The 26327-nt window shown below is 36.9% G+C and overlaps 1 protein-coding gene across 1 annotated transcript in view; it reads right to left on the bottom strand.

Annotated features, from left to right (window-relative positions):
* Positions 1-26327, bottom strand: part of LOC121345383 (adhesion G-protein coupled receptor V1-like) — an 88662-nt gene that overhangs the window by 49148 nt on the left and 13187 nt on the right. Inside the window, exon 3 of the mRNA XM_041422217.1 lies at positions 3045-3202. Coding sequence (XP_041278151.1) covers positions 3045-3202 — 158 coding nt within the window. The remainder of the gene's footprint in view (positions 1-3044; positions 3203-26327) is intronic.

Here is a 26327-nt window from a genome sequence, read left to right on the forward strand (position 1 = left end):
CACACTGGGTACTGAGAAGTGTGCATACTGCTCAAATTAAGATTTGGCAAACTATTTACTCGTGTTTATTCTACACTAAAACCTTGTTTTAATTATATTCTTTTACAGTGATAATCTAGTCACAACTAAAGAGTATAAACACCTTCTAGGAAGATTGCAGACCACTGCCAAATGAATTGACACCAATTACTAAAAGAGATTTTTCCTGGGCTAGCTGTCTATACCATAGCTGGGCCATGGTATTTTCTTGAAACTACCAGAATAGGGTATGAAAGTTGAGAACTTACTTAAGGGTACCCAGGAAAAATATAGAGGACTGGGAAGAATATATGCATGACAGAAAAGGAGGTACAATAAAAAATGGGCATTGTATAAACAAAAGTAATAGAACCTCCATTTATACTCTATAGTTTTCCAAGAAAATATTTATCTGCCTAGAAACAGATCATCTTTGCAGCTACCAAATTTTCTTTTAGGCATGTATCGTGAAACCCAGCATTGTTATTCTGCTCTCAGGAAAGAAAAAAATACACAGGAGTCTCCTTTAGTGTGGGTAGTAACAAACCCTTCTCCTAGGACAGAAAAAAAATAGTAAACCACCATGCTACTGCCTAAGTTCAGCAAGATGTTTTATAGAATTTACAGAGTTTAATCTAATAGCTATAGAAGAATAATATGGTGGCTGTCTATAATGGAGTGAATGTATTAGTAGAAAAGGGAAGAGCTGGTGTCATCTGTCCTGAATTCTCTAAGGCCTTTGATATAGATAAACTGTTCCTTGGTGGCTCCACCTTTCCTCTGGTTTTGGATGAAAAGAGAGATGGCATATTCATATCTTATGGCATATTCATTGCCTTCAGAAAACAGAAAAAATAATGCACATCTGTGCAACTTAAGGAGGGAATATTGCCAAAAGACTTACCTAACACATAGCATCTTGTAAGCCAGAATTTAGTGCAGGTAGAATACAAGTGCAGGTACAATACAACAACATATTGTTTTTTAAAAATATGTTTAAAAAGTAAAATATCATCATAAAACTGACTGCAGACAAATTCACTGATGTAAAAAATGTTTTTTTCCTGGAGCAGCCATTTATGTGGTTACAATAACAGAAGCAGGAGCAGTTCCCAGGAATTTTGTAAGGAGATAGAGTCAGCTGAGTGAATGTCAAGATTCAATATGTATTAGTGATACTAGGCCTTACCACTGCAAACTGCCTTTGACTACATCTTACAAGCACAATATACACAGAAGGCATTAAAAATTGTGTAAATATACTGCCAACACCTTTAATTTCAGAAGACAAATATTCAGTCAAAAAAGGCAGAGACCTTCATTCTACAGTTAGCACTGTGTTATGTAGTTATAGGCAATGTTACAAACTACAGAAATCACCATATTTTCTCTCTAGAAGCTTAAATCATAAACACAGCTATATGGAGTCCCCTTATACAATTACAGACACCATAAATTGCAGGAGACAGCTTGTTTTTCTCTTTAAAACAGCCTCTCTTCAACCTGCTCTCACTGTCACTGTATGCAGTATTCAATTTGTGTTTACAAAAGCTCTCTGGTAGCAAAACAGGAGTTTGCCTTGCAGGTGCAAAAGTAAGTGACTTAAAAAAATTTTAAAAAAAGGAAGGGATCTTACTGAATTTTTCTCTTTCTGATTTTTTTTCTTCTTTTCTGAGACTGGCATTCTCCACCCTATTTTCTAGATTCTACTGAACAAAGAAAGAAAACACCCTGAATTCTACGCTAAATCAAATATTTGTTTTAATCCCACTATTTCATGTCTTTATGTCATGCAGTTATAATTTCTGTTAGTACTTTCTGCCATTTTGCATGACAACTTTATTTATGGTATTAGTCCAATATTCTGTTCTGTTTTTCCTTTAGTTTAACCATTCTGAGACAAGTCTTAGCCCTAAACGTATTATTAGGAATATCCCTAGAGATACCCAAATAAAGTTAATTATAAGTAAATTTACTGAAAGACTGACAAGAGGAGCCACCCCTGTGCATTTATATCAGAGAGAAATGAAAGAATGCAACTAAGGTCTTGAATATCATCAGACCTTATCTGAATTCATACAGATCTTAGTCAAGCTAACATTGTGTCATTAAAAAGGACAGAAATATTTGCAGAAATGTCCAGATTATAAGTACAGAATATGTATTATAATTTTATCAAGAAAGGAATATATCTCTGTACCCCAAATATCAAAATATTATTTATTAGGTTATAAAGCTCATTTTCTTTTTACTACATACTGTGAAGACAACAGAAGTATTCTAAGCTTCCCACAGAATGTCCTATTATTATTACAGTATTGGTCTAAACTGCCACAACTTTATTTTGGGAACATTGTAGTTGAAATTGTTCTGATAGAGGAGGCCGACTGAAACTTCCTGTTTTTGCACAAGACAGATTTTTCCTTTCAAGCACGTTTCAGTTGCAAGTAGCATAGGAAATATCAAAACAGAGGCATTAACTCCAAATAGCCCAGTGCACAGAGCACCCTGTTCATGATTTCACAGCCACTGCAAAACACAATGACCAAAGCTGTGCCCATCACCTGGGGTTGAGCAGGAGGTACAGCCTGCATCCATAGGTGATCATGCTCTGCAAGTGGGCAATCATTGCACCTGAGCAGCCGCAGCCCTCCCTGGGATATGATGTTCAGTACCTCCAGCCAAAATCTAGCATGAGGACACAGTGCGCCAAGGAGGGCAGGGCATTGTTTGATTTCTGTTCTTCTCTTTAAGTAGACTAAACTTAGTCACAAAGCCAGTGATACTAATTTCTTGTTCTAGGTTTTACGTATTTTTAACCCCCTCAGACCATTAAGTATCTGCATAGCTTTGATCATCAAAGTACTTTCACAGACTTCAAAGGGACTTAGCAGGTGTAATCTTAAAGTAAGTGCGTAGGTATCTACTGAACTATGGTTTCAGGTGGGGTTCTCTGATCTGGCAAGAACAGTCTGTAACATTCGAAAGTACAACTTGTTTGCATACATGTAGCTGACAAATCATACCTGCTGCATTTGTTCTTCCTCTGAAAATATCGTCATATGCCTTCCATTGAGGAGTCACCTGGTAGGCGTGGATGAACACCACAAAAACCACCACCAGGCACATTAATGGCACCAGAGCAGCGGTGAAGAGAGCAGCATATGCATTTGGAATGAAACACCTGATGGAAAAAAATGGAAAAAAATGCTGTTGATGAGCATAAGAGACTCCTCAAAAGGCCATACATAGAATACAGAAAAAGGATGTGCTTTACAAACCACAAATTCTTTAACTCTGTTCCCAGAATAACCTTGATAGGTTCCTTTGTGTTCTGTTGGTTCTTATCTCATCATTATATCTTAAGAAGTATAGCTTTTACTGTTCCAGTATGCATGTTATATTTAACTTAACCAATTTTGAAACACTTTAAACTTGAAATGAAAAATACTGCATTTTAACCAACTACATGCTTCTATATTCATTTTAAGTGATCATTCTTAGTCACCAATTTCTAAAAGGACATTATGCAATGCCCTATACTTAGCTCCTGAAAGAAGAAATTAAATTTTGAACAAGATATTTTTAAAATAAATTTACAGGTCCTAAAGACAACATAACTATTCCTTCTCAAGTCATTTGCTCACAGAAACCAAGTGCTCACTCCCTCCCCCTTCTTTTCTCCCCAGTTGTTCAGTCTCTCCTTGGCCTTCTCATTTTTGTAAGTTATAATTATTTTTAAAGATGTGTCAAAAATATGAATTATTCCTGAAAGAGTCAAATTAGGCATATATGATGGTGACTCGTAGAAAATGGAGATCGTTAAAGAGAGCTCTCAGGGGTATGAGAGATCAGGGTTTTCTGTACTCTCCCTGGAGACCAGAATGTGCTTTACAGCCACTGACCCACTCTACAGATGATGCACAACAGAGCAGCCCAAGGGACTGTGCAGGAGTCAGTATGTCTAGAAATTATGTAATCACGGCTATCCCTATTAAGAGGGTGTAACTTACAGCCCTTCTGTTTCTCAGATCAGCTCATCTAAGTAAGCTTAGCATTGATGCTGATATATGTCTGAGAGAGGCCTAGGTATGTGTTTCACTGATATAATTGGTTGGATAAACCTTCTGGGTTTGCTTAGGTGTACTTTCATATACTGCCAGAAAGTCAAGATTGCATCCTGTGTTGTATCTTTCAGAACAGCAGTCATGCACACTCAGTGAATCCCAAAAATAATTTCCAGCACAATCTAGACACCTTTCCCAGCTCTCTGCAGAATATAGAGGCTCGATCAGACACCAAGCTTAGATATCATCTGATAACATAACTGAACAACTACACATCAGGGAAAGTAGGAACTCTGCATTGCAATTCATAGTGTTTGTTCCTTTCCTCATAGAAGAGATACTTCAGTCCTTTGCTCATCTTGGGCGGCCTTCACTGGACTTTGTACACTCTGTGCATGTCCCTTTTGTACTGAGAAGACCAGAACTGAACCCAGCACTCCAGGTGTGACTTCATGACTGCTGAACAGAGGGCAAGGATCGCCTCCTTTGACCTGCTATCAACATGGTTAATGTGGGACACAACATCCCATCCACTTAATCTTTCTAATTTTTATTATTTCTTAGGTATGAAAGTTATCTTTTTTCCCCAAACGCATTCTTGAGTTGGCACAATTAGCACTAAGAAATGAAATCGTATTACCACAACCTATGCTGCTTTTAATGATGATACTGAAGGCAAGAATCTTAGCATAAGAATACTTCTCTATAAAATCATATTTATGTTCTCAAATCTGTATTTTTTTCAACTTGATGAATTTTTATGTTTCAAAGATAACATACGCTCTGTGGTTGATGCTTTGTGTGAGGGGGCTCCCGGGACGAGTGAAGAGACACGAATCTTGACTCCATGTTTCAGAAGGCTGGTTTGTTATATTATGATATATATTATATTACAATGCTATATTAAAAACTATGGTAAAAGAATAGAGAGAAAAGGATTCATCAGAAGGCTAGAAAGAACAGGAATGGAATGCAATAACAAAGACTTGTGACTCTCAGAGTTCGATGCAGCTGCATCTGTGATTGACCCTTAATTAGAAACAATGTACCAATCACAGATGCATCTGTTGCATTCCACAGCAGCAGATAGTTATTGTTTGCATATAAACAATATATATTTATATATATTGTTTATATGCAAAACATATAAACAATATATATTTGTTTATATATAAAAAATATAAACTGAGGCTCCTCAGCTCCTCAGGAGAAAAAATTCTAGCACAGGTTTTTTCATAAAATGTCATGGCTACACCACTCCAAAAAACTACCAGAGTTTTTTGAAACTTTATTGTGAACACTCCTTTATATTCAGTTTAAAAAAGCCTGTATAAAAATGAAAATCTATAAAGACAGATCACTTTTACTAATAACCTCAGGTATTTGCTCTAAAAAATATACTGGAAAGTTATGTAAAGAAATACACAAAGCTTACTTTGCATTTTCTTCTTGAAGAATGACAATGACAATGACAACCACATCATTCTGTAAGATTTATTCATATATGGTCATGTGATGACATATGTTGACAGATTTTATAATACAAAATATATTTTATTATAGAAATCATATGGGATTACATTATAGGGACCAACTGCAATTATTTATTGTACTTAATATTGGGGACACAGCTATTATTCCATTACCCTGACACATTTGTCACATGGAACTACTGCGTCTTGCATATTCCTAGCACTGGATAAAAATATTTTCAAAAATCCCAAAATATCAGCTAAGTCAAATTCAGAACAAAACTACTCTATTTTAAAAGGCCTAGAAAGACTGATGTAGAAACTTGAAAAAACTACATAATTATAAACATTATTTGTCTGAAGATGAGCATTATTTCCTGCAGTACAGCTTTCCAGCAAGTTCCTTTTTTTCTTTCTTTTTTTTTAAGACTCTAGATTTCTGTAAGTATTTTGTTTTGTTTGTTTTGAATTTCAATGATAGTAAAAAAACCAACTAAACAACAAACAAACCAAAAAAATCTATCAACTGAAATACTGCCTTCTGCAAGAGAGACAAAAAACCAACCAAAAAAAAAAAAAAAAAAAAAAAGCCAAAAAATCAGAAAACCAGCATTTTTAGCTTCTTCTTCAGTTCTCATTTTATTACACAGATACCATGACTTCCTAGTAACACTCCTTTTTATCAAAATGTATTTTTTTCCTCACCATTTTGAGAATTTTTGATCCCAGCTTAGGTCTCTTCTAGCATTCGAAAGATAGCTATTTAGCTTTTGTCCCAAGCAGACACAAGTCTTGCCTTTCTTGAGTATTGTTATCTGACTGGAGGGCTCAACTTTGGTTCTGTGCTGATTGCTTTGTTTTGATCATTGACTTTATTGATGTCTAATTTTGTTTTGATTGCTATAAATTTCTTTAACTTTGTGCAAGGACTTAAAGAATGCAATTGCATGTCGCAAAACACTGTCCCTATGAGAAAAGCCATCAACAGGAACTTGAGATAAGTACCTTTTTATAGAAAACTGATAACAGAAACTGATGGAACATTTAACTGGACCCCATAATTCCTTGTACTTTCAGTTTATAAATTTTTCTGATTTGTTTGTGTTTTAATTGACAGGAATTTATTGGGAGACCAAGTATCAGTGAGATTACATAAGAAAAAAACACCGAATGTCCTGTTAGTTTGATTTTTGCTGAGGTTGTCTTTTTATTAGAAAATAAATTGTGTGGGAAAAGCTTTTACTTTTATCTTATGGATGTATTCTTTTATTTCAACCAGTTAAGAATTAGAAAATTCAACCAAATTTAGCATAGGAGTTGGTTCAAGAATTTATGCATATTGGAATCATGCAAACCTTCCAAGTTCTGCCCCAGAAGGCTTTTATTCATCATGACTTGGCATAATTTTTCAGAAACATAAGAAGTATCCATAAGTAACCTAAACAATCTTAACAAAACAAAAGAAAATATAACATGGGAAATAATTGAGTCCTCCTTCCTAAATTAGAATGATGGACAGCCATGGACTAAAAATGGGTCATGGATAAAATTCAGAAAAGACTTCTACCACCTATCAAGACCTGTAACTGTTTTTGAAAATACTTGTATTCTCAAATTAATATGCGAGATCTACTGTTAAGTTTTCTAGCATGTGTCCTAAGAGATTATTTTAACCTCACCTCACTTCTTTTATCTATTCCAATCAATATGGTAACTATAGTACACTGTGGACTACACGCTTCCAACTCATGGGTGCAATTTCCTGTAGTAGTAATTGCAAAGGAATGTAATGAGAGTAATTTTCCCCCTGAAAATAAAATTAAAAAAACAATAATAATTTTTAAAAAGAGAGAAAAAAAACCCAAATAAATTTGAAAGGGAATTAATTTCACTTATGACGCCATCAACAGTAGCCACAGCTTTTGTTTTGTGTCAAAATTAAATCACAACAGAGCTTTAATCTATCCTCTGGAGAACTGAGTATAGGCTCAATTTGATGATGCATTTGTCTGAAAACCTTTTTATATAAGAACTTTTATTTATATGAGAACTTTCTGTATTTTGTATGAGAACTTTATGTGCTAAAACTTAATTTCTCATGGTGTGTAGAATTACACAGTGGGACAGGAATGTGAGTCCCTTTCAAGTCTACAAAATTTCTCAACTATATGTTGATGTGATTGAGAAAGAACCCTATTTGGAAGCCTTTAACGTATGTGAAGACACATCCTCAACAAACACATTCACGCTTGTTTCCGTGTGCAAAGGTAATCATCAATTGTTCTGCAAGACCTGGTCATCCCCTTGAGTCTTGGCTGACTTAGAAAATACATGTCATAATATGTAACATGTATTTGTTTGGGGTATCTCTGTATGGAATTTAAAAATCAACACTTGCTGTGTAATTCTATGGCTAATTTCAAGTCTTGATAAACACCTGAACTTACAAGACAAGCCACTATAGTAGATCACTTGGATTAGTCTGGGGATATTCTGATGAAAAGTGACTGACCCTAACTCTGCATGCTGGTCTAAGGTACAGGATAATAGTCCCTCCCATTTGCCCAATGTGTCTTTCACTATTCATGAGCAGAAAGGACATGACAGGAACTTAATTCTCCTGAACAAAGCTAAGAATAGATCAGTAATATATGTGCCCCAAGTATGATGGGACAAAATATAGGTTTTAGGTTTAAGGTAGCTTTTACACAGCACCAGCAGGTCTAGGAAATGTTATGTGGCAGGTACATTCCTTCAGTAATGGACCAGATACGAGTTATAGATCTTAACTTGCAATTCTAACAAGTGTCAAAAATGGTTTTGCAAAGTCAGTTGGCATTAGATATGTTACTAAGAAAGGAACAAGGAATATATGGAATAAAACTTACTGAAACTGAATGCACTATTACCATTTGCAATATCATCAATTGAAAAAGCCTGAGCCACAGAAACAGCTAATCAGACACCAGAACTTTTTCAATCACTCTAAGATTGGCTTCAGGAAATTAGCCACAATACCTAGCTAAGATCCATATTCTAATAGTTGGGACTCAGAAATTGGGAGCTGTGTCTACTGAGAATTGGGTTGATGATTGCAACTGGATTTGTATATTTAGTTATTGAAATAGCTGTTGTACATTTTATGATTACTGGCATTATTAATTCTGTTGCTTCTGTCTTTTCTATGTATGCATCACACCCATGGAAAATGCACAAACTGAGGAACAAGTCCCTGGAAGACAGTACTTGAGACATGGGGTGGTGTGAGGGCTTAAAGAATGCAGTCACCTAGCCCAGGACACTGCCTCCATAAGAAAAGCCACGACAATGGAATTTGAGATAAGCACAGATGGCAAAACAGGAAGACATTAACTCCAGGCCTGACGAAGGTGAAGATCTGGAATTAGTATACCAGGCAAAATTCTGATGTACAGACTGTGGGGACATAAGACTTATCTGGACAAAAAGTACACAAAGTGAAAACTGTGGGAAAGGATGCATATGTTAGCCAAAGTTGTGGAAACTGCATCTACACCCTGTGGACACCCTGAACTTGGACTGTATCGAAGTGGTATCTCCAGGTGAGCAACAGGGAGACCCCCACCACTGAAGATAGGGTGGAGAAGGACCAGTGGGATGCTGCAGGAATCCTTGTGGTGAATATGATATCTTTTCATCTTCTGCTTAATCTCTCACTCTATTTCTTTCCTCCCTATCCCCATCCCTCCCACCTTCCTAATTTTTTCTATCTTTCTACTTCACATTTACTGTTAAATTTAATTTGTACTACTGACTTCAGCATAAGGTCTCATTTACACCTTGATTTGGCCAAAAGCATCTCTTATAATCAGATCATAATACTTTGACAGTAAGATACTCCCATTGGTTTCTCTTGCACTACTCCTATCTAAACCCAATCAATTTCATCATCTTCAAGACTTCACCCTTGTATCCTCCCAGACCCCTATTTCATGCATGGTATCACTTTTTTAAAAGTACTTTATTTCCATCTCAAATGTTTCTATCATAACAGAACAGGACATAAAGTATTTTATTTTCAAAAGCTCTGTGTATGTCTGCGTCTGTGAAAGGTCTGTTCCATGAAAGAGGCTAAAAATAAATTTAGAAAGAATTGTCTGTAGTATGCTTCTCCTCCAAGGTATAACTCCATACTAGTATGCAATGACTTGTTAATAATTTTACAACTGGAAAAAAAATTTTGAAACTAATCAGATATTTTTCCTTCAATACAAATCAGACATTTGATTTATATGTTGTTTTTTTCAGGCATAGAATGATGAGAAATAGCTTCAGTATATAAAATAGTTTTCTCATTGATGACTACTGCAGACGTTAATTTAATTTAAATTGCTACTTTCAAATACAACAAACACAGAAAGATTAGGGGAACTTAAGAGACATCTTTCCCATTGGAAAAGATGTAACTTTTGAAAATCATATACATTTAAAATCTACACATTGATAAAAATTACTTCACTTATTGGCCAGCCAGAATCAGTGTTTTACCTTGATTTTCCTTTTTTCCCCCCTCAAATCTGTTAAAGCAGATTCTTCTCAAGGGGGTGAAGCATGTTATCTGACACTTCAATTGTTTTTGTAAAGTCTTCTGTAATCTCTTAAAACATCACACTTCCTAAAATCTGGAGAGGTATTTCAGCTACATATGATATGAAAGGCCATTCTTTCTCTTTGTTTTTCCTAACACTTTTAAAGGAAACACAAGAAACAATTGACAACATGTATACAGGAACTACTGTTAGCACAATTACATAATTAATATTAAAAAAGGAAAACAAAAATAAATAACAAAAAACATTGCTAAGGAAATAACAATTGTTAAAAAATGGAAGGACTGACATTATTTGTTCCCTTCTGAGCAACAAATATTTAAAATTGTAAAATTTTACAATTGTTCAATGTGGTAAAAATGGTTTCATTCCATTATTGCATTGCCTTGAATTCCAAGGACAATCTCTTTTGACTGGTTCTTGAAACTATAAAAGGCTAAATTTGACAAAAAATTACAAGCATCTTTATCAATCAAACATCAGGTGTTCTGAGACACTGAGCTTTACAGCAAAGCATTTTACAGGAAAACAAGAACAATATTTATTTACTTTAAAATGGCATTCAGGAAAACAATGGGTTTAACAACTATTTGAGACCAAGTCAGTGGTGGACAAACCCTCCAAGGAGATAAACTTATTGGCTCTTGCAGTGTCAAAGCCTATTCAGCCTGATGAATCAATTTGATCAGATTATGGAGTTTCACTCTACTTTCTTTCATGTTGTAATAGTTACCCTTTCCCATAAATACATGAAACAACAATATAACAATAGATTCACAGAATCCTAGAATGGTTTGCATTGGAAGGGATCTTAAAAGTTCATCTTGTTCAACTGCGCTGCCATGGGCAGGAACACCTTCTATTAGATCTAGTTGCTCCAATTTGCATCTAACGTGGCCTTGAACATTTCCAGGGATGGAGCATCCACAGCTTCTCTGGGCTATGGGTTCCAGAATGTGTTTCAGTCCCTTAACAACCTCACAAGAAATAATTTGTTCCTAATAACTATTCTAATTCTCTTTTTTATTTTTCCACTCCCCTGACAGAGAATGAAATGTGGACATTTTTGTTGTGCAGGGGTGTTTTTTGGTGGTTTTTTTTTTTGTTGTTGTTGGTTTTTTTGGTGTTTTTTGGTGTTTTGTTTTGTTTGGGGATTTTTTGATCGCTTGGGGTTTTTCTGTTTGTTTGGTTTTTGTTTCTGTTTTTGTTTTGGTTTGGTTTTGTTTTTGGTTTGGTTTTTTTTAAAGAAAAGCTTATGCATCTGTGAAATGATGTGAGAAAACCATAGGGAAAGGGTATCATTTGGGAAGGTAGTCATTAGTTTTTGAGGAATTTCAAGCCACATGAGAGAAATTTCTGTTTCGACAGTAGGCAAGATTCTGGAGATTTCTACATTATAAAAAATTCATACTGCTGAAAGCACACAGGTTTAGACTCGTAGTCATCAGTCAACTTCACACAGTCTTTTATACACATTAACAACAGTTCACGCAACACCCTGGAAAAAGACTGCGTACTTTTTCATACCGAGTGAAACTGAATTAAAGAGTGTGGCCAATTTGATATCTTTATGGCTTCCTTGGAGGATGGAAGGTGATCTAGCATTAATTGGAGGTTTTTATGAGCTTTACTACACAAATAAAAACTAAATGTTTCATCAAGGCAGATGTTGAAAAATATTTGAAAGTGACTTTAAAGTAATTATTCCTTAAAACATTTCATCTAAGATTTCTGAAAACCTGAGAACTGTTGACAGTCTTTTTCAATATGTCTTGGACTATAGTGCAGAATTTGAGATTACTAGATGTATATTAATATTTCACTAAAGTCAGAAACCAAAAAATAGGAGACATGCTAAAGTGTTCAGCTCATGATCAAGATTTTTTTGGACAATGGACTACATCAGGCAAAATTCATTTCATTATTTCATGAGTTTACAGGTTTGGTTTATAAGTGGACTTGAGACTTTTTATACTATTTAAATTACAAAGAAGGAGGCAATACAAAGAAAGTAATGCAAAACACACTGCATACCTAGTGCACTCACTAGCTAGTCTTATTTCTGCAGAATAGAATCTGGAAATTACTACGGACTGTAGCAGCGTGCAGCTACAAGATCGTATCCAGGGAGGCCAAACCCAACAGTGGGGGAAACAGACGAGACAAGTCTCTTCATTGTTTAGAAAGAGAGCCCATTGTATGCCCCCCATCCCATGCCGGGGGAGGTGGGGGCAGGAGGCAGAGGCCCGGGAGCCTGAGCAGAGCCCCAGAGAGCTGAGAGACAGAGACCCGAGGCCGGGGTTTTACCCGGAGTCCCAGGGCAGGAGTCTTAAACTCAGATTACAGCCTCCTGAGAACAGGAAGGCTGCACAACGGACCACATTAACAATGACAAGAGTTGTAATTTTACACTGTTCCAAAGAAGTAAAGCTCATACTTGGATCTATAAAAAATTGTCTACTCTGCAACACACATGAGGTAAATGTTCTGCTCTAATCAGTCTTACAAATACAGTGGCATGCTGAGCCTGCGTTGTGGTTTAATCTTAGTTAGCGGGTAAGGACCATTGCTCACTCCCCCCACCTGCCCTCTCAGTGGAGAGAACTGGAAATTAAATGTAAACCTTGTGGGTTGAGTTAAGAACTATTTAATAATGAAAATAAAATAGTATTGTAATATTGAATATGATGATAATGACAAGACGATGATGATCATAATAAAGATAATAATAGAAATATTAACAATAATAATAAGAATGACCGATAGTAACTGAACCTGGAAGAAACAAGGGATACACTATACAACTGCACATCACCACTGACTGATGCCCAGCCCATTCTTGAGCAACTATCTGCCCCCTTCCAGGTGACTCTCCCTGTTTATATACTGAACTTGTTGTTCTGTAGTGTGAAATATCCCTTTGGCCAGTTCCTGTTACCTGTCCTGGCCATGCTCTCTCACAGCTTTTTGAGCAGCTCCTCACTGGCATTAAATGAAACACTGCAAAGTCCCGGATTTAGGGTGAGGACTATGCAGCAACAGCCAAATCATCAGGGTGTTAACAACATTATTTTCATCTGAATACAAAACACACAGTGCTGTGTACTAGCTACTATGAAGAAAATTACATCTGCACCAGTCAAAACCTGAACAGTCTGGTTTTAGCAAATTTCAAGAACCAAAATTGAATGAAGAAAGCTCACAATAGAGCTATGAAAGCCACCAGAGGTCTTATATATTTGTTCTGCTCTGAACACATGGGAAAAAAATATTTCTGATATGTTTTGGTTTGCTTGTTTGTGGGGTTTTTGCTAATGGGAAAGGACAATTACTGGAAAACTACAAGTAGGCAAGGAACTGGCAATCTACAAGTAGACAAAAAGAAAAATTAGAACACTCCATGTTGTAATATATTTTGCTTGCTGGAAAACACAAGCTGAAGAGCTTAAACTATAACAGTATTGGCAGATGGCTATCAGAGTAGTCACAGGAGGGATTAGATGTATTTAGCAGACTGAAAATGATCAGGATTGGGCACCTTAGAAGAGCAACCAAACAAAAATTAGAAATGTACTTCCAAGCCCAAAAACTAATGCTTGGAGGAAAAAAAAACCACACACACACAAAAAAAAAAAACCTTAAAGCACATGCCTTACAATGAAAGATGTCAGACAGCTCTTGTTTCTTCACTTGAAGCATTTTTTTCCAGTGTAACCTCTGAGGTTCAGTTCTAAGCTTTCTTTTCTGGTAGATTTGTTAAACATTTCCTAGGTAATAGAGAGTTAAGACTAGAATGAAAATCAGCTGAGCTTTCTTCCTTTCCACTGTAGATATTTTCTCAATTTTATTCCTTTTCTTTTCTCCTTTCCTTTCTCCCCTTCCTTTCTCTCTTTGCCCTTCCCTTTTCTTTTCTTCATTACCAATAACTGCAAGCTATGCACAGGCATAGGATGGACAAGATATGCACCTGCACATACACACAGAACTTGTCTAGTTCTAGTTCTAGGTTTTTTTAACATACTTTTTTGCTATTTGTAGCCCTTATCAGCTAAAATATTGCACAATCCAAACTACAAAGTAGAAGATTAATCCTTCCAATGTCCAAGGATCAAAACCGCATGTACAGCTCCAGTCTAATGATGCAGTATTTATTTTAACAAGTACCCAAAATAGCATTTACCAGAAACTTTATTTTCACTGCTAATATGTATTGCATTCTGATGCTGGTTAGACAATCTCTCTCTAAAGATTGACGTAAGACACCAGAATTCTAAAACAACCCATCAGCAAAGATTTTCTTCTTTTAGTTTCTTTTGAAAAGAAACTAAAAGAAAACTATTGAAATTGTGTTCCAATACAATAGCCACAGAGGCATCCGAAGCATTACTCTTCCCCCTACCCCAAGCCTTCAGAAAGCAACCATTTCTTTTTCAAATGTGCTTTGAGTAACAGCATCATGCAAATAGTAGCACTGAGTAATAATTCTGTTATTTATACTTGTCATACATTAAGCATAGGCTAAAGAGTTTAAAATTACCAATTTGCATCACAGAAAGAAAACTTAGTGTTGTAAAATAATTTTTACAAGGCTTTTGAGAATGTTAGTATAAGGTCAAAAAGTACAATAAAGGGATTACAGCTACCAGGAAAGTACTTAGTCAGGTCTCTCTGTTTCTATGGAAGCATTTGCATACAGTATAGCTTAAAACAACATTTTGCAACCAAATGTTGGTCTAATGTTGGCACAATGTGTCTACTCAGGGAAGTGAAAAGGAAAAACAAGACTCTGACTTGGTGGGGGACACCCACTAGAATAGATCTAAGGATCTTTGATCAAGCATGGATCCTCTTCCTACCCAAAATTCCTAAGTCTCTTTTGCATCACTCCAATTTGATACTTCTAAAACAATGCCAAGGCACAGGCTCTAAGAGGTCATTATGGATGATTCTAGGTAAGTTTTGACTCCTCCTTATCTTCTACAGCCTGTCAACACTACTCAAACCCTATTCCACGCCCTAGAGCTTGCTGGTAGATTCCCTTTGGCAGTATGTCAGGTGCTCTCCAAGCTGCTCTATCACTCCCCTCCTCAGCAAGGCAGGGAGGAAGGGTGGGACAGCAGATAAAATGAAAAAAATCCTCATGGGTCAGATAAATACAGTTTAATAAAACAAAGGACAAGGTTGCACGTGGAAGAAAAAGGAAAAGAAAAGACTTGTGGTCTACTTCCCATCAGCAGGTGATGTCCAGTCAATTCCCAGGAAGCAGGACTTGAGTATGTGTAGCATTTACTCCATAGGACAAACATCATAACAATAAATGTGTCCCCTTCCTCCTCCTTTCTCTTAGGTTTTACATCTGAGCAGACAGGATATATCATGGAATACCCCTTGGGTCAACTTGCATCAGCTGTTCTGGCCATGTCCCCTCCTAGGACCTTGCTAACCTCCAGACAGAAAACTCCAGCTACTATAGAAAAAGTCATAATGATATAATGTACTGCATTTACATAATGACATGCATTAAAAGGAAGGCTACGGATACCTTGATCAAAATATGACTAAAATGCCATGTAACTGAAGCTGAGCACTAATGGTCAGATGTGTTCTGCATTTCTCACGTCTCATTATTCATAGCAACCTAAGTTATTATATTATGAATAACCCTGGCAAGTTTTAGAAAAAAAAGTGACATCTTGAGTAAATTGAACACTGTAAGGCAAAGCACAGTGGTATTGTGACTCAGGAAGACACAATATGCCCTCTTTCGTGACTCAGTACTTCAGTATGAGTGCACTTAGCTAGAACCTCTCACTGGGATGATTTTCTACAGTTCTAAGCAGGGAAGAATGATTTTTCATTGGTCAGCAAAAACTACAGCTGCATAACAATACTCTAAATTACACTCGGCAGGCTAGAGAAGTTGTCCAAGCAATGGAGGCTGACTGAAGTTTGTTCTGGGCTTATATTTTCATTATATTCCAATACACAAGGGTTTCTTTCAGCAAGAGGTTCCTCTCAGGAAATAGATTTCTTTTTTGTATACTCAGCAACAAGACAGTAGCTAATAATAACAGGAGTGAGCTATGTGATTTATATTTGCATGAGGTAACTCCAAAAAATGGTCTGATAGGGAGCTGAAAGGAGCACTGGTTTATGAGTGAATCAAACATGATGTGGGAGCTTTCAAAGAGGCACGACACACTGACATTGCCTCGGCAGGATATGGTTGCCACAGGCTTTCTTACATTTCTTGGAAAATCCCTGACAGTTCCTTTTTTAAAAAAAAAATTATTTTCAAACAAACAGCATGCTTATCCGATGTTGGTCAAGTTATATGGACTGTATCAAATTTTGAACTGCAGTCTGATTTTCCTAATTGGAGTTGCAGTACAGTATTATAAACAAGTTCAAATCCCAGATTAATTAGAAAAAAATCTTAGAAATGTATTTGTTACACACTGGAAATTTCTAATGTGACAATTTAAGACTTTTAAGTGCTATCTATATATGTACATGCTCTTCTGAGAAATTGTTTCCTGATCTCTTTCCATACAGTTCTAAGCAGCTGTGAGAACTGGGTCCAAAACACAAGGAATTGGATTCTAAAATCTGACTTCACTGGAATTAAGAGGTGCATGATGATTACAGAAGTTTAGGGGGGGAAAAAAACAACAACTTGGTACTGTGGTGAAGCTACATTTTATGAAGAAGAAAAGTTTTCTAATATTAGTGGGTTCAGTCATTCCTAGGAATGACCTACTGTGTGTAAAGCAGCTCTGAAATTTAAGGTGACAGAGAAAAAAGGTGCACATATTACACTTGTCTCTGTATTATATGTATCGGAAGCTATTAAAATGTCAGTTCCTTTTGCTTCTAGTCCTGAAAAAAATCTTATTTGCAATTTACACAGTGAATTTGCTAAAAATAAGTAGGTTTTCTACCAGACAGACATGATATTTAGGAAAACTATTAAAAAGTCAGGTAAAAGAAAATAGAAATTGAACAAAATGTACCAAGCATTTTAAAAGATGTCTCAGAGTTTTGGTTTTTTTAACCTAAACAATACAGTGTTCACTGAACTTCTACCATAAACTCATGCTGGTGCTGTTACTGATAAGCAAAGAACACTAATACAAATTAATGTTCTTGATGATAAGTGTTTTTTAAAAATCTTGTCTCAATTCTTAACATCAAACAATGCTACAGAACCTCCATCTCTGGATGTTACCAGAGGTTTTTTTCAGCATGTAGAGTTATGTATGTTTAGGGTTTTCATAGTGCCTTTTTTTCCACTGCTTTACAAACAGACATATCTCTCAGTACAGGGTGTTCAGGACACAGCACAGGGCGGAAACTTGTGGTATCTCTGCTTTGGAGGAAGTACCAGTTTGCTTGCTCATAACCAGCCTCAAACATTTAAATTTGTGAGCCTGCAGAGTGCAGAGGTTGCACCCCACATGTTACAGTTTGAGTGCTCCTGGACCCACCAGCTCTTTTTTAAGGGGGTTTTCCAAAGCTGTGCTTTGCTAGCCACATTGTTGTGCTGCAGGAACAGACTTGGAGCTAAGCTGCTCCTTGAAGCTGTTTGTACAGATATGTGAAACACCCCCTGTGCAAACACAGCCTCTGCCCCAGAACACCTGGCCAGCTGGAGCTACAAGTTCACTTCTGTGTAGCTTCACAAGAAATCTGTGTGAAGAAATCTCCGTATGATGTAATAAACACATAGCCATTGTGTTCTACCAGCTGTTTCCCATGCTATCCATCTTCCTCCATGGTAACAGCAATACAAATTTTGGTGTGAAAATGTTGAACATTTCTGATTCAATTTGCCCTATTTACATAAGAGAGAGAGTGCTTAAGAACTCAAATCAGAGGGAAAAAATCACTCTGTAATTTTAGCTAAACAATTCACTGAGGAAGATCATACATACCTAAGGGATTATTTTGAAATAGAAAGTGAAAAGGTGAGTGCTTTCCCTGCAGCTGCATCTAGAGAATTCTAGCATGATGTTACTCTTGGTTTTGTTTAATCACTTTTCCTCAAAAGGAAATGGGGATTTTCTCTGGAACACTGAACACCATCTGCTCATGGGTCAAGATAAGCAAATCTCAGCAGACTCATAATAGCTGCCCCAAAGAATCCCACGCAGCTGTGAAACAAGTCACACCGTTGTACAAATACATTTTGAAATGCCTGAAATCAAGTACTACTGCCCGAAGCTGAACACAGTTAGACTGATTGTTTTCATTCAGTGCTGCACTCAGCCTCAGTCACCTCACCAGGATGATAGGAAAATGAACAACTCAAGAAGTCTCTTACTGCCCATAAAATTGTGAAGGTTGTTTGGTAAGAAGAAAAATTAAAAAAAAAAAAAGCTGCATTTTTATTCAATTAATTGAAATTAGTTTTTGTCTCACGCAGATTAACTCAGAGATTGGTCCATATGTTTTATTTCATATATAATTCCACACTCAGAAAACAATTACTTTCCTTATTTTGCAAGTAAGTTTCAAGTGAAATACAAAATGTTTAATAATGGCTGTCCCGGATTTTATAGAGTGAAAATGTGGCATCAGCTGTTTGGCATTATTTAGTTTCCTTTTAATTTCTTTTGTCTATGCAGCAAAAGAAGGAGGAAAAAGAAAGATGGAAAGAGGAGAAGGAGGGAAAAAAAGTAATGAAAATACAGTTAGACTGTTTTGGTTAAGAAATGTAAGCTCAGAAACAACAGAATTAGAATTGCCAGGAATAAAAACTTGCCCATTCTTGTTCATGTTTGGACAGACTGTCCCAGCAGTTTTTTGAAAGCCAAATCTGCATCCATAGGAATTACTGCTAGAAATTTGATTCTATCATCTTTACTGACGTGTCAAAATTTATCATAAGTAGCACCATACTCATTAATGGAGGTACCCACAGAGTAAATACCAACATACAAAACATTGGGGAAAATCCAGTCCTCCATGAACAAAAGATGAAGAAATGCCAAGATGTTGTTTTGGAACAGCAAATAACAGAATCTTTGGAAGATTCAGTATGAGTCAGTGTGTGCAACAACGGACTTGTCAATAAACCAGACCTATTGCATAACAAAGCAAAAAAACAATTTCCTTGTTGCTCTCTCCTGCTGCTGTTATTGTAGAGCTAAACAGTTGGAAAAGGGAAAAATGAAAATGTCTAAACAATGCTTTTCTATAATGAGGACCCAAAAAGTCATCTGCTGTTGTTTTAGACCCCAGCTTATTTTGTTTCAGTCTTCTCATTATACGATCCTCTGGAAATTTCTCTGAACAGTTTTATACCTAGTTTTTTAACCTTTTTCTTTGTTTTTGTCTTTTTTTCTTTTTTTTTTCTTCCTGCTGTGAATGTTAATACTAAAGAAATACAGTTACCAAAGAAGAAGCAGCAAAGACCCTGCATAAGCACTCCATTAATACAGTTGAGACTTCAACTGTACTTCTAAGGCACTGGAAGCTCTGGAGTTCCCAGGCAGCTCAGTCCAGAAGTCCCAGAAGATTTGCAGCCCTCAGCTGCCTTCAGTTTGACCAGCAAACTAAGCTGACAGAAACCTGCTTGAAATCTCTCAGAGCATGGTTCTTGTTAACACTGCAATTTTAAAATGGCATAAGGAGTTATGTGTCTCATTTCAGTTAAGCATCTTGCTCCTGTTTAAATCTAAGTCTTGCTCTTCATGTGCATGAGTCATTATCAATGACTTTGAAACTACAATATATTGTAGTGGCTATATTCTTGGTTTTTTACTATTTAAGACTTGTTACAGTTTCTCCAGCACCAGAAAATATTTCCGTCGTACTATGTTTTAAGGCAGATACTCTAATGTTACTTTTCTTATGCATTCTCTAAGCCAAGGATTTACTACAAATCTAGCTAAAAAAAAAGACACTTCCATGTGCAAACTGTCAAACATAAATGAAGGTCATGTTCATAGTCCTGCCCTTTGGCAAGACAAATAACATCTACAAAATATGTTTTTTCATACTGACAATTAAATGTAGTACTAATAACACAAATCAGTCTGCTAAAGCTGCATTCCTTTTAATCATATGCATCTTAGTACAGGTCAGTGAGATATGCCTTTATTTACTGTGGCTTTCACATTGGGCAGACAAGAGTTTGCCTTCCCAAGTACAACTTATTGCACTAAATACACTAAAAGTTACTTAATGGAACTAAAATCTGAGTACAAAATTGAGTGGTTGTAGAACAGCCCTGTGGTGAAATTAAAAATACAAAAAAAACCCCAACCCAAAAAACCCCTCCACCCAACCATTTTTTTTCACCTCTTTTTAGAAAGATTAAATACAAGAAGGTATATATATACATATGGACTCTGTTTGTCAGTATTAATGGGGTAGTCAGAACTAGTGGTTGGTACTGATCTCGCTTTTGCTTATCTTAGCATTTCTCAATTTATTCTGGCATATTAGATGAAGGTTTTTCTAATTTGGTGGAAAACAGATAAACTGGGAATGATTTGGTTTAGTAGCAGTAGACTGCATTGTAATGATTAAAGATGACAGGGTAGGAGGGATGAAATTACTAGTTACTTGTACAACTTCAAAGAAAATATGAAGCTTTTAAATGCTATCAATGACAGGGATGCAAGCCTTCATCCTGCAGATGTTCTTTGATACTCCTGTTATAATACTACAGGGGCTTCAAAAAAGTTCCTGGGTGTTTTTTTTGGGGGCACAAAAAATGCCTTCATCTGAACCTCTTTGAAGGATCAGGCCTCACAGGCATTAGAGAGTGCAGCTTTCACCTATAACAACCCACCTTTTTAACTCTTTACCATGACAGCATGATACCATGATTTGTCAGAAATTAACCATCCCATAATGATTGGAAATTTTACCATAACAAATATTCTTTTCTACTCATGTTTCAAAATTCCATCAGTCAAAGCAGCCAGAATTTATTTTTCTTTATTTTAGTTTTTAAAAAGCATAGTACAGTGATTATGCCTGATTCTGATGTGCTACAAGAAATATTTGCCAATATATGAAAGACATTCAATGCCCTACCACTGTACCCAACAATTTCTCCTCACTGAAAACTTATCTTGGAATGAGGTATAAGTGAAAGGTAATTAAAGCCATCCCACCTAGAAGTGAGGGATTTTTAAATAATCATTAGAAGTTGGTAGCACATCAGACTACCTGTGTTTCTTTGGAAACACAGGAAAAGTTTAGAAAATTAAGCACAAGTACAGGATACAAAAAGGTCAAACTTTGTACTTTTATTAACTTTTTCTGTAGGTTTTTCCCTATATAAATATGTGTGTATATATATGTATATGCATGTGTATGCATATGTGTGTATGTATATATAAGAATGCCAGTAGTGTGGTGCTGTGTCAACATAATTGATGTAGCTCTGGTTCATCAGAAACATTTATCTTGCTGCTACACACTACTGCTGCTACTATCCACATTTATACTGCTACGACAGTAGCACTAGCAGTAGCAGTAGCAGTAGCAGTGGCTCAGGATGGTTAAATTTACTATGCAGAAACGTACAGAGCACAAATGGTGAGAAATCAGCAGTGAAAACTGCAGGCTTTTTGCCCCCCAGCTTCAACTGAGTGGTTCATGAAGCACTTGGCTTTGCATACAGAGAGTCAAGCATCATTCTGTGCTGAGGGCTAGCAACAGCAGTTTGGAATAGCTTTGAAATCCTAGATGATGTGCCAGTGAACTGAGGAGAGAGGAGGTGGCAAAACTGGGATAATAGGAAAAAGAAGCTGGAGAGAGAGGGCCATGCAGGGAGACACTTCTAGTCCAGGCAGAATAAAAAACCAGGCATTAGAGGATGGTAATTCCTCATAGATTTGTCACACAAACCTCTTTTCTTAGTATGTCTTTGAGTTAAATTAAAATCCCTGCAATTCTTAGCTATTTTCTTGCCTAGTCCTGCCTGTAAAAGTCTGGTAATTCAAACCTTGCCCATGGCTGAATTCAGCACTTTTGAAGTAATACAGAAAAGGAGACATGAGACTTAATCCAAATGCTTGGACAGAAATTAGCTCACTAAAGCTAAAATATTCTTGTTACTGGTCCTTGGTATAAAGAAAGCAGATTTCCATTTTAGGGAACAGCTAGTAAGCCTGTTCCTGGGATGTGTGCCAACACTGAGACAGTCATACAACTGGGTGAGACCCAAAGCAGCACCCAGTATATTTTTCTGACTGCGTTAAGGGTCAGTGCAACAGACTGACAGACTTTCGGTCAGACAGAAACCACGGCACAAAGTGCCCATGACTCATTGCAAAGGGCCTGGTACCAAGGCACATTTTCTATGGAGTTTATTATCCTAATAATGTTAACAATGGCTCTGCCCTGGTTTCAGTTAATTTATTCTCAGTAGATGGTACAAGTGCTGTGTTTTGGATTGGAATGAGAATTGTATTGATAAGACACTAATGTTATGGGGTTTTGCTAGTCATATTTACCCTAAGTCAAGGACTTTTCCTTCCTTGTGTCATACTCTGACAGTGAAAAGGCAGGCAAAATAAACTGGAAGAAAACATTGCTGGGACAGGTGACCTGAACTGACCAAAAGGATATTTCCACACAACAGAACTTCATGGCCAGTACATAATATGGTAAGTGCAGCCAGTCTGGGTTCAGGAAGGGGTGTTTGGCAACAGCCAGCCATATTGGAGAGACAAATTGCACTGTGCATCACTTTAAAGAAAAAAAAAAATCATTGTTATTATTCTAATTATTAAGATTATTATTATGATTGTTTTCAATTATTATTTTATTTTATTTTCAAACAGTAAGCACTTTTTATCTCAATATACAAGTTTCACTTTGATTCTCCTCCCCATTCAACTGCAATGGAGGAGGAAGAGAGGAGGAGGTAAAGCATGGTGTTTCATGTCCAGCTGGGCTTAAAACTATGGCAGGCTCATCTGTTCCCTGAGCTGTCCCTATGCATAAGATTCAGAGAAACTGCAATGTGAGCAACAAGAAGAGCTGTAACCCTTAATCACAGCAGAAATTTCACAGGTCGATCTTTCTTTAGCTTCTTTTCCCTGTCCCACAGATGTGTCTCCATAATCTCAGATTCAGTGATTTTCCTGCCAAAAAACTCTGCTTTGAGCTGAGCTGGACTGTAGAGGACATAGAAGTATTTTGGGTTTTTTAGAAAGGAATGTCACTGGAAAATCTTTTCCATTATTTCTCATAGATATTTCATGACAATGATACAAAGAAGGCATTTGAGAACATTTAGCTTAACCCATTTTTTGCTATGAGAAAATATGAAGCTGAATCCAAGTGAATGGATGTTTGTACAAATTTAAAGAGGAAAATAAATGTGTGGCAGGGATCCTCCTGACAAAGGAGATCAGTCCTCCCTTGGGCAAATAACAAGATTCTGCTAAAAGAGAGACATTTCTAGAAACTGGAGAGATTAACAGAGGGAAAAGAGCAAGCAAAAGACAGCCAAGACACAGACAAAATCACAGAATTAATTACGTTGGAAAATAGCTTTGAGATCATTAAGCCCAACCTATGACCAAACACCACGTCAACAAGACTATGGCACTAAGTGCCACACCCAGCCTTTCCTTTAACACCTTCAAGTGACTTCACTACATTCCTGGACAGCCCATTCCAATATCTAGTCATTCTTTCTGTGAAGAACCTCCCCTGGTGCAGTTTGAGACTATGTCCTCTCATCCTGTCACTGGTTGTCTGGGAGACTAGGCTGATTCCCACCTGACTACAGTCTCCTTTCAAGGAATTGTAGCAAGTGAGCTGAGACTCATTTTCTTGAGGCTCAGCCTGTCTTCACAGGACTTGTGCTCCAGACCCTTCCCCAGCTCTGTTGCCCTTCTCTGAACAAACTCAAGCACCTCAATGTCCTTCCTAAACTGAGGGGTCCAAAACTGACCCCAGCACTCGAGGTCTCACCTCACCAGTGCCCAGTACAGGAGGACAGTCACTGCTCTGGTTCTACTGTCCACACAGTTCTGACCCAGGCCAGCTGGGCCTTCTGGGCCACCTGGACACAACTCGCTCATGTTCAGCCAGCTATCGACAAGCACCCCCAGGCACTGTTTTTGCCACTCTATTCCCAGCCACTCCATTCCCAGCCTGCAGCTCTGAATGGGATTGTTGTGGCCAAAGTGCAGGACCCAGCACTTGGCCTTATTGAACCTCATGCCATTGAGGTTGGACCATCAACCTAGCCTGTCCAGGTCCCTCTGCAGAGCTTTCCTACCCTCCTGAAGATCAACACTCCGGTGTAACTTGGTATCATTCACATATTTGCTAATGATAGACTCAATCCTCTCATCCAGATCACCAGTAAAGATAATTAAATGGGACTGGGCCAACACTGATTCCCGAGAGAATGTGAACAAAAAAACTCCAACTTTCTGGGAACTAGAGGAAATTATAGAGTTGGTCGCAATTGGGAAAAAAAAAAAAAAAAAAAAAAAAAAAAAAAAAAAAAAAAGGTAGGGTACAGCAATATAGAGTATTTGCAAAGATACATTGGGCAGGGAGATATTTGCTTATAAAATTTTAAATTTTTATTCTGTCAAGTGCAATAATTTCTCATTTTCTCATTTTCAAAGGCTACTGTTTTAGCTTATACTCTAATAAATAAAGTCCTTTGGCCTTCTTATGCCAATTTGATTTCAAGGTCTACTCAGACTCAAGGCTTAAAGCAGCAACAAGAGTAGTTCCTGAGCTTTTAAAAGCATGCTACTGTAGGTAAGAGATTTAAAATACTCAAGTAGTTAAAAGATCAAGCTCACCTTTCAGAAGAATTTTTTTTGTTAAATAAAGAAAAACTTATGAACAGATGAGTTTACAACAAGACAAAATTCACCTTAAAATCAAATTCGAAAGCTTACTGTGGTTCCCAAGCTCTAGAGAGTTCAGCATTTGCTGCATTCTTGGTATATACAGCTAGTCCTCATTTCTGAAAATCTTTCCATTAAGGTTCTGAAAAGTTTTATCTCACAGTTAAACAGAATGGTGTTTTTTCTAACAGATCTCTTAAAGTACAAAGACACAGTTCACCTAATATGGTGAAAAACATAAGGAGGTAAATTCAAACTGTAGATATTGACAAAGAGATGTGTAGCACAATGGAGAGGTAAGAAGAAAGAGAAATCTGAATAATTGCATAAAATCTAGCTCTCTCCAGTTTCATCCTAGAAATCCAGTTGTCACCCTCTAACACTTACAGCACAAAGATGCAAGTAAAAGAGCTAAAGCAGAAATCTTTGTCAGTAAAGTAGCTTTCTAATTTCTCATGTGGCCCTGAAAAATTCAGTGCTGTTGAAAGTTGGTAAACTACACATATTTGCAAGCTTTGCCCTAACTCTGTTCTGCCTGATTGCTGTTTCTGAGATCAGAAGCCAGAATTGTTTAATGACAAGCATCAGCTTTTGTTCACAAACACAAGTTTAAATGTTAATTGTGCTACACTCACTGAGGGGGCCAGAGAGGGCCCAGAATTCTAAAAGATGCTATAAAAGTACTACTTTAAAATTGTACAGGATCAGCATCTTTTCTAGGCTCATTCAAAGAGACTTCAACCTTTGCAGCTGAGCAACAGGGGAATCAGCAAAGGGAGGAGTGAAAGAGCCCTTCTGTGTCAGTTAGGTCTTTCACTTATCACTAAATTCCAACCTTAAAAAAAAAAAAAGGCTCTTGGTGGCATTTATACAGACAAATATACCAGTATTAAATAAAATCACACAATGCCAAAGAGAGAACTGTTCACACCATATATAAACACTGCTAATTATTAAAGTAATCAACAGTATATTACTAGATTATACTGAGACATGAGAGTCATAGTATAAAATACAGGCATTTTTTGTCATATCTGGTGGGAAACTCTATCCTAATACTTCCTTTGAAGCATAAAACCCAACATGGCTGAACTCATTTTTTGTTCAGTGCAAGTATAAAATGAACTTCTCCAAATACAGCTATATTGTTGGCTATTAATTTTGCCCATGGCATACTGGTTAAGAACAAAACAGTTGGTCAGACACCACAGTAATGCAAAAATGGGTTGTCTGAAGGAGTGATTGCTTAGGAGAGAGTTAGGATAACAGGCTTCACTACTTCTGTTACTTTAACCAATTTTCCAGCTCTCATATGTGAGGAGTTCTTACCAGCAC

The sequence above is a fragment of the Onychostruthus taczanowskii genome, unplaced genomic scaffold (genome assembly GCF_017590055.1).
Source record: "Onychostruthus taczanowskii isolate IOZ18803 unplaced genomic scaffold, ASM1759005v1 scaffold72, whole genome shotgun sequence".
In the NCBI taxonomy this organism is placed as follows: Eukaryota; Metazoa; Chordata; class Aves; order Passeriformes; family Passeridae; genus Onychostruthus; species Onychostruthus taczanowskii.